Source organism: Rattus norvegicus, chromosome 16 (genome assembly GCF_036323735.1).
Source record: "Rattus norvegicus strain BN/NHsdMcwi chromosome 16, GRCr8, whole genome shotgun sequence".
Classification (NCBI taxonomy): domain Eukaryota; kingdom Metazoa; phylum Chordata; class Mammalia; order Rodentia; family Muridae; genus Rattus; species Rattus norvegicus.
In genome coordinates this window covers 82863186-82872438 of record NC_086034.1, presented here as the reverse complement: position 1 = coordinate 82872438, position 9253 = coordinate 82863186, and the positions used below count along the sequence as shown (strand labels likewise).

The 9253-nt window shown below is 49.0% G+C and overlaps 1 protein-coding gene across 8 annotated transcripts in view; it reads left to right on the top strand.

The window, feature by feature from the left end:
• Positions 1–8219, top strand: part of Tfdp1 (transcription factor Dp-1) — a 38947-nt gene extending 30728 nt beyond the window's left edge. For 5 of the 8 annotated variants that reach the window (XM_039094677.2, XM_039094682.2, XM_039094676.2 and 2 more), the window contains 6 exons: positions 885–1194; positions 1591–1659; positions 2732–2883; positions 3241–3407; positions 3999–4077; positions 6926–8216. In XM_039094677.2, coding sequence (XP_038950605.1) covers positions 885–1194; positions 1591–1659; positions 2732–2883; positions 3241–3407; positions 3999–4077; positions 6926–7073 — 925 coding nt within the window. In that variant the 3' untranslated portion in view covers positions 7074–8216. 8 annotated transcript variants of the gene reach the window in all.
• The last annotated feature ends 1034 nt before the right edge of the window (positions 8220–9253 follow it).

The following is a 9253-nucleotide window of genomic DNA, read 5'->3' as shown; positions in this document are numbered from 1 at the left end:
GCAGCCGCTGAGAATGTCCCCTTTTCCGCTGGCCATGTGTCACTTGGTCTGTAGTGGGGTACTTGAGCAGAGAGGATTAAAAGCTCCCATCTCACCTCTGACTGGGCCACAAAGAACACCGGCCGCTAATATGACACAGACACTTAGAAAGTGTCAGAAGATCTGACCTCTACCAGGTCCCACATCAGGGCTCCATCCTGTGCGTGGTCTGTCCCTCCAGGGCTGTACTGCCACTGGGACAGTAGCGGATGTGGAAGTGAAGTGATTCTCTTTAAAGGTCAACAGTGTATCACTTTTTAAAAACACTGTTGTGACCATGTCTCTCTCCCTTCAGTTTAGAATCACCTGTGCCCAAGCTCTCCTGAGGGACCTAGTGACTGTTCCTGGTGTGATTTAGTGAGGGGACACATTTGCTGTGCCTCCTGACCTGAAACCTGCACCATGGTTTCCTTTTGACACAAGCCCATCAGTCAGTCTGAGCATTTGCCTTATGTTATGGTAGCTTACCAAAATCAGCCCTGAAAATTCCTAAGTTTACACTAAATGTGCCCTGCTCTGATGCCAGCAGACGCCTTTAGAACAGTGGTGCCTAGTGTGTGGTCCGGATCAGACCCATGCTGATTTCTGCCCTTCGGATGTCTGTCCGTCTTCCCAGACATTTAAAGGCACAGGTGTGTGAACTGGCCTCGTACCTGTTCTTTTCTGACCTGACAAACACTTGATACTTGCCAATGTCCTTGATATATTAGGGCGGAGTCCCTGCTGCCTATGGTGGGGCTGTGGGAACAGTGGGCCTCTGGGGCCTTAGGCCTTTCCTCTGGAAGTGTCTGGATTCACAGTCGGCTCCCAGGCTCTAACAGTGTCCATTTTCTGCTGTTTGGAAGGAAGCGGAACAGGAAAGGTGAGAAGAATGGCAAAGGCCTGCGGCATTTCTCCATGAAGGTGTGTGAGAAGGTGCAGAGGAAAGGGACGACCTCCTACAATGAGGTGGCCGACGAGCTGGTTGCCGAGTTCAGCGCCGCTGACAACCACATCTTACCCAACGAGTCCGCCTACGACCAGAAGAACATCCGGCGGCGTGTGTACGATGCCTTAAATGTGCTGATGGCCATGAACATCATCTCCAAGGAGAAGAAGGAGATCAAGTGGATCGGCCTGCCCACCAACTCTGCTCAGGAGTGCCAGAACTTAGAGGTACACTGCCTAAAGCCGCTGCGTTGTCTTTGGTCACATGAGAGGACTATTCCAGGTTGCCGAGTGGACGAGACAAAGGTCCCTTTGCATTTGGTAGTCCCTGTTAAAAGAGAGAGTTTACGTGTGTGTGTGTGTGTGTGTGTGTGTGTGTGTGTGTGTGTGTGTGTGTGTGTGTGTGTGTGTTCACTCGCACACGTACGTACGTACGTGAGAAAGGAAAGGATCAGTGTGCTGTTGGAGTTACAGGAACACTGACCTCCATCCAGAGCTTTGGTTGTGTCTGTTGTACTGTTGTGGCTTGTCAGTTGTTCTTGGTGAAAGCCTGACACAGTGAGTTTGTCCTTACGCATGCTGATGGGTAAACCAACCCCAACCCCACCCCCGTTCTGTCTGCAGGTAGAGAGGCAGCGGAGGCTGGAGAGGATCAAACAAAAGCAGTCACAGCTCCAGGAGCTCATCCTGCAGGTATGGCCTTTCTAGGGACGCCCACCTTCCCCCGGGAAACAGTCTGTTGGCCACACAGGCCTTGTTGTCAGGGAGGCTTGACTGTGAGCATAAGCACTCCTTGGCATGACAGCCGAGGGAATTTTAAGTCTGCACTGGGCATGACATATCCTCTGTAGATAGATGTTGGTTGTCACAGTTACTGCATGGGGAAAGCATGGTGGTTAAGGTTGGTCGTGTCCATGTGAAGTAGCCCTGAGAGACTTGTCTTGTAAGAGGCCTGGGGATTCAGTGAAGATAGTGTATACAGGGCTCATGGCAGAGCAGACTGCGATGGGCCAGAACCTTCCAGAAGGCATAGCGGTGGTACTGGACATGGGGGTGACTGGCCACCAGCCTGGGATGATCGTAGTTTCCGGGGCACCTAATGGTCAGAGCTGGAGATCCCAGCATTATCCGGCCCCTCACAAGGCCTTGTTAACTGCCTCAGACACAACGTAACCGATGAAGAAGTGGTGTCAGGACCTAGGGCTTGGTAACATAGGCTCTTCCTTCCCTGTGTCCTCAGCCTGAAGGTGGCATGGTAGGGCCCTTACCAAGATCTGGGAAATCTTGGCTCCAGAGGGAAAAAAGTAAGCTGGGTAGGTAGTGGACCAACCCACGCCTCATTTCCTCCCCTCGCTCTTCTTGGTTGAGGTTTTTATGTCGTTGCCTGTCCCCATATGGAGATCAGGGCCTCCTCCTGTATGTCATGTCTTTATGAGAACACTGCCACTGTAGGGAGGGAGAAGTGTGGTTGGCAGGCTTCGATCAGAGTCTTGTGGCCACTTGGTCACTTCAGTACTGGACCATTGGTTCTGGGTCCATTCCTCAGAACTGCAGAGGTCCCTCATGCACTGCAAGGACCGAGTGTCCTCTAGCAGGTCATTCCTGTGACTGCTTTCCCCGTGCTCCTTGTCCCCTATAGGCTGTGAGCAGATGTCACAGGCTGCTACAGCCGATCTCTCAACACTCAGGTTCCCACTATCTGCAGGAAGGAAGGGATCGTGTTACTGTTATTGACATCTATCGGGGCCATGTTTGTCTTTTTCAGCAAATTGCCTTCAAGAACTTGGTGCAGAGAAATCGCCAAGCGGAGCAGCAGGCCCGCAGGCCACCGCCTCCCAACTCTGTCATCCACTTGCCCTTCATCATTGTCAACACCAGCAGGAAGACAGTCATCGACTGCAGCATCTCCAATGACAAGTTCGTCTTCAGTGGGCCCTCGAAATGTAGCTCCTCGGGGAAAGAAACAGGCATTTGTCATCAGGATTCAGTCTTATGGCTGCTGAGTAACAGCAGTTGTGGTCTCTGGTGGTCCTAGAACATGTACATGTGCAGGTAGCGCTGTGTCCCGGCCCAGGGCCATGCCTAGAGCAAGACAGGTTGTGGAATTATCCAACGTGTCTTTCCTTCCCTGGTGTGAACTGTTGTAGAGGAGTTCAGTTGTAGGCCCTGGACGGGAGGTGTTGGGAGGGGCTGCTGCCTGGTCCCCACCCACAGGACTTACTGCCTGCTCTTGGAAGGAGGCCACATCATCCTCACAGTGCCTTTCCCCAACAGATTTGAGTATCTGTTCAACTTTGACAACACGTTTGAAATCCACGATGATATCGAGGTGCTCAAGCGCATGGGCATGGCCTGTGGGCTGGAGTCGGGCAGCTGCTCTGCTGAAGACCTCAAGGTGGCGAGAAGTCTGGTACCAAAAGCTCTAGAACCGTATGTGACAGGTCAGTTGTGCCCTGCGACTGGCCATGCTGCGACCCAGAATCCCTAGTGCCTGGGTGTCTGCTGAGGTCGGGCTGATCGTTGGTCACATGACCAACCTTGGGTGTTGGGCTCCATGAGTAGCACCTGTGGTTTTCATGGTGCAAGTGTCACGGGGTGAGGATCTCTCTATCCTGTAAGATATTACCTGCACTTGAGCCTTCCTGCAGCAGATGCAGGCCTGGCTGTGCCTGTAGCTCTGTGTGAGTCTGAGGGGGGAGGTGGGACGCTCTGCATGCGTGCTTAGTCCCTGTCCCTACTCTCTGGTGCTGCTTGTCCTCCTAAGGGGACAGGCATGCTCCTGAGGAACCAACCACTCCTGGCTCTTACGTAGAGAGAGGGCAGGGAGAGCAAGCTGGCAGGGCACCTGCAGGTCTCCCCAAGCTGTGTCTGCTCATGCAGCCTTGCTTCTCCTCACATACTGGGTCTCGGTTTTTTTGGTCTCTGCCTCTGGCTGGCCCAGAGCTCACAGATCTGCCTCACAGGTGATGGGGTTAAGGCGGGTGCCGGACAGTTGACTTCTCGGTTTTATGACTCTGCTTCTGTTTTTTCAGAGATGGCTCAGGGATCCATTGGCGGAGTATTTGTCACGACAACAGGTTCTACATCCAATGGCACAAGGCTTTCTGCCAGGTGACAGCAGCTGGGGGTGGGGCAGTCCTACTGTGTTTCAGATAGGCCAGACTGAGCTTGGCCCAGGCCTCCCATAAAATGATCCCACTCTACCTCCTGCTCCCAATAAGTAATTCTTGGTGTTTATTTTTTAAAAAGCGTTACCTAGTAAGGTGAGGGCAGACCTTCCCGTGTTCCACGGTCGTTGGCAGGGAAAGTGGCAAGGGTTTTTTTGGTTCAGTGTTTTGAGACAGGGTTTCTCTGTGTAGTCCAGATAGTCCTGGAACTTGCTTTGTAGACCAGCCTGGCCTCACACTCAGAGATCTACCTGCCTCTGCCTCCCTGGTGCTGGAATTAAAGGTGTGCACCACCACTGCCTGACTGGTTTTGTTTTGTTTTTAATAGCTCTTTATTCATTTTCTTAAAATGTATCTAATGGTACAGTATATATACAATTTTATTTTCTGCATCTATACACTTTAAATTTTTTTAAAAAAATCTTTTATTTATTGTTACTGTTTGTGTCTGATGTATGTGGGCAAGTGTGGAGGTCAGAAGAGGCGTGCTTGTCTGCATGCAGCCCGTCAGTTCTCTCCCACCTTTACATGGTTCCAAGGGTCAAACTTCAGTCTCTAGGCTTGTGTGGCAAGTGCTTTTGGCCCAGTTTTTAAAGTCTATTACATGTATGATGTGCATGTATGCACACACATGTTGTACCTGTATGGACTTCAGAGGATGACTTTACTCTTTCATTGTGGGACCCTAGAATCGAACTCAGGTCAGTTCAGGTCAGCCCTGAACTGGGTGATAAGGGTGGTTACTTACTCTTTTTATTGTTTAATTAAGACAGCTTCACTTCACAGCCAGGCCAGGCCCTGCCATCTCCTTGCCTCAGTCTCCTTCACAGTTTATTTTTAAAAAGTGTTTTATTCAATATTCATGCACTCGTGTAATGTATTCTGACCAAGTCTACCCTCGTTCCCTCCTCCATTTTTCCTCGTTCTCACTGTCCCCTCCTGACTTCACATCTGCACTCATTTGTGCGCTCTGTGCGTGTGTGTGCGCGCGCGTGTGTGTGTGTCTGTGTCTGTGTCTGTGTCTGTGTGCGTGTGCATGCTCGCGTGCTCTCAGGTGCCCATGGAAGCCATAAGAGGGTGTTAGGTCCTTGGAACTGAAGTTACAGACTTGTGAGCTGTCATCAGTGCTGGGAGTCGAACCCAGGTCCTCTGCAAGAACAGCCACTGCTCTTAACCTGGTCTGCTCACCTCTCGGCCATCTCTCTGGCATCACCACGCCGACTTTTATGTGGGCACTGATGACCTGGATTCAGAGCCTCGGGAGCAAGTGCTGGGATGACCAGGCCATCTCCCTGCCGGTTTCGTGTTACTATGTCTTTTCCCTTTCTGTTATCAGAGGACCTTCATTTACTATGTAAAAACAGAAGCTATCAGCTACTGGGTAGCCTAGCACTGTGAGAAGGTATTACATGCTTTAGAGATAGGCCTAAGATGGTCTTTACGATGAAAACAAACGATGAAATAATTATAATGACATGTTGATAGATACAGTCTAGTTAAGGGTAACCACTAGATAGAAATTTAAATTCTAGAATTATTTTAAGTTAATAGCTGCAGATATTTCTGGGATCATTTGAAGCCATAGTGAAGGAAATGCCCTCATGTGAGCACCAAGGGTTGGTGGTGACTGAGTGACCCATGTGCCCTCGAGGGTTGAAGACAGACAGACAGACAGACAGACAGATAGCTCGTGAGCCTCCGTGCTGTGTGCCAGCTTTCAGATCAGCCCCTCTCTTGTTCTGAAGTCTGAGCTGAATGTGAGAATGGTTATGGGTTTTTTGTTTTTTGGGTTTTTGTTTAAGTAGAGTATATTTTTAAATATTTTCTCCTTAATTGTTTTTAAATTGCATGAGTGTGCGTGCACACATAGTGGTTGTGTGGGGGCAGGAGGCAACTTGTGGAGTTGTTTGTTCCACTCTTATGTGCGTTATGGAGGTCAAAGACTTAGGTTGCCACTTTACCCGCTGAGCCACTGGACTGACCACAATTGGTTCTTTCTATGGACTAAACGTTCCTGGCTTCCCACTCTCACAATGAGAAAATGAAGGTGTTGACCTCTCATAAGGAGGACATAAGGAATGACAGCATTGGTGTTAGTGTAACACACAGTATGCAGAGGCTATGGTTACAGAGACAGCCAGGAGAGCAGCCGCAGCCTCCACGGCGTTCATCCCAGCCTCACTACTTTTGCTGTGCTGGTTTTCTGGATATAGTTAGTTGCCCATGGGAAAGCCCAGTACTTGGTAGTGTTGTACAGTGCTGATGAGTATCAGCATAGCATTAGGGTGAGTAATTGTGGCTTTACATTAGGTGATAGGTACTGGATGCTGGAGTGTGCCATCAGCCCAACCTGTGCTAAATATTTATTTAAGGATGCCACCTAGTAGTTCCAGGTTCTGACCCATGTTGCTATAGAGGGTGCGTGTAACAGAGACTAGGGGTGGAGAGTGGGTGTGCTGATCCATGGTCCCCTAGCGCGCATGTACGTCTGTTATTTGATGTCCCAACCCGGTCTTTTCCCTGGTCCACTATGTTTGTATCTGAGAGATCTCCTGTGAGTCCTGGTAACTAGACACTGTGCCGTGTCGGGTTTTTAAAGGCTTGATCTCAGAATAGCCCAAGCAGAGTGACGCTCATTACAGTTATGGTTTTAATGTTGCAGATGGTGAACTTTTTCCTTTTTTTTTTTTTTTTTTTTGCGTAATTTAAACAAAATTAGGGTCATGACCATCAGTTCTTGGCCTGGACAGGGACAGGGCAGGCTTCTCCCACTGACTGGCCTGTCTTTGCAGTGATTTGAGCAATGGTGCAGATGGGATGCTGGCCACGAGCTCCAATGGGTCTCAGTACAGCGGCTCCAGGGTGGAGACCCCTGTGTCCTACGTTGGGGAGGATGACGACGACGACGATGACTTTAATGAGAACGACGAGGAGGATTGATTACTCAACTGTAGACCCTTCTCCCCTCAGTCAGCTTCAGGAAAAACGTATAGAGAAAAGAAGCTTTTGAAGTGGGGCTTTCCGTTCTTTCTGGCCTACTCCCAAGAAGATGCCGCCGAGTTGTGGAGTTAGATATGCAGCTCCAAGTAAGGAGTGTGCCCGCGGTGTGAGCGAGCTGTGGATGTGTCGTGAAGCCAGCGTGCTAGAGCAGAGCCTGTATCTACCTTTTAGGATTTTATGGTTCCTCTTTCTTTCTTTTTTTTGTTTATCTTCTTTCCTTTCTTTTTTAAGTTTGAAGCTTGTTTTGCCCCTCAACAGTTGTTGCTGGTTTGCTGAGGAGGCTGTGCTGCGCCCCCACCGGTGACAGTGGTAAAGCGCTGCCCGCCTCGGGTGTGCGGCGCCCAGGTGGTGGACAGCCAGGCGTTAGGATGGATTTTCCCATTTGTCAAATCATGCAGAGTCCAGAGAACAAGGCGATAGCAAAGCTCCACTGTTAACGCTGCGCGCCATACGTCTCATGACTGTTTTTCCTTAAATTATACTGACTGTCCAGTTCCATCAATCAACCTTTTCTCAAGCAGCAGCAAAGCGAGAAGTAGTGTTTCTTGTTTGTTTGTTTTGTTTTGTTTGGAAGAAGTTTACTGCCACGCTGGCGCAGCTATGGAAATTGTCTAGAAAGTTTGCTTATGGTAAATTTGCCTGATTTCTTACAGGCTACGTTTGGAAACTTTTTATTATATAGTTTACATACTTATAAGTCTATCATTTAAAGACGTGTACTGAAACAAATGTTGTATTTGTTTCATAAGCATCTTCCTGTAATCTATTATAAAATTGAAATTAAACATAGAGAATGTTTTAACAGTTTTTTAACTCAAAATTTGTCAATCATTTTTAATAGTTCTTTTTTTATAAAAAGAAAAAGGAATTTAAGGACAGGCAATAGTCTCTTAAAATTTATTCACAAGAACCGTTAACTGCACAGCTGCCCTTAGCTGCCTGTTCTAAATGATGGTCTTTTTATTGAAACACAAATAAACTTTTCTGTAATATTTTATGGAATATAAAGAGACTTTAATTGTTTGACCTGTTTAACTAAGCACTGTTAGTTTTTATTAATAAAACGCGCATGGGCATTTTAAACAAGCTCTGTGTTTCTGTAACTCAGGACTGTACTCACAGTTACTCTGGATTGCCCTAAGTTGAAGCCGGATGCCGGCCCATGAGCAGAGTCCTTGTGTGTCTGACAGTCCCTGCGTTGTCGGTCATGGCTGGGCAGGACATGGAGAAGGAGGTGCAGTGGGAGTGGGCTCGTAAGCACCCGACTACAGAGCCGGCTCTGACTCCCCTATCCCGAAAGTTGAGGCACACTTTGTAGTTTAGCTTTCAGGGAGGCTAAAAGACTGAGCAAAAATGCCCTGTCTCCACAGAGGGCATGAAGAAAACACGTGTGTTCCACTTCAGGAAGAGGTGAGCAGACTCCTGAGAACGATTACTTACATCCTGCACAGCATCGTAAACAGTCACCTCAGAGATGCTCCAAGACGGGAGGGAAGGGAGGGCCAGGGAAGTGGTTCACAAGCCATGGAAGCGGCAGTAAAGAGAAATGTCAGTCAGAAATCCTGACAGAAATGGACAGAAGGAAAACACAGGGTTGGTGTCAGACTGGCAAATACAGCAGCACAGTCCTGAGTGAGGGACAGGGGACAAAGGGATATGACACAGACACCCACATTTGCAGAGGAGGACGCAGAGGGTGTGGAAAGACAGCAGCTGAGGACTCACCACACTTGAGGAGAGGCCACCTGACTACACATCAGGAAACACATTCTGAGTAAGTGAAGGCATGAACTCGGCAGGCTTCTCACTAGGCTTCTGAAAGCTTTTGTTGAAAGCCAAGTGGGGGGAATGTCATGTGTGTGCACTTAGCATCCAGAGTTGTCATCTTCGGGGCCACGAGACAACCATCCCACATCTTCAGAACACTAGGAAGAGTGAGGCCTGTGGGGAGCTATGGAGACTCCTTCAGAACTGATGTGAAGCGCAACTCTTCACAGTCGATGCCTAGGATGGGGCTGCTGTGTGGGGAAGAACGGTTTTCTAAAAACCAGCTCCTGGGAGTCGGACCACACACCGGTGAGTGTGTGGCCACACAGATTGGACTCAGTGTGTTTTATGGG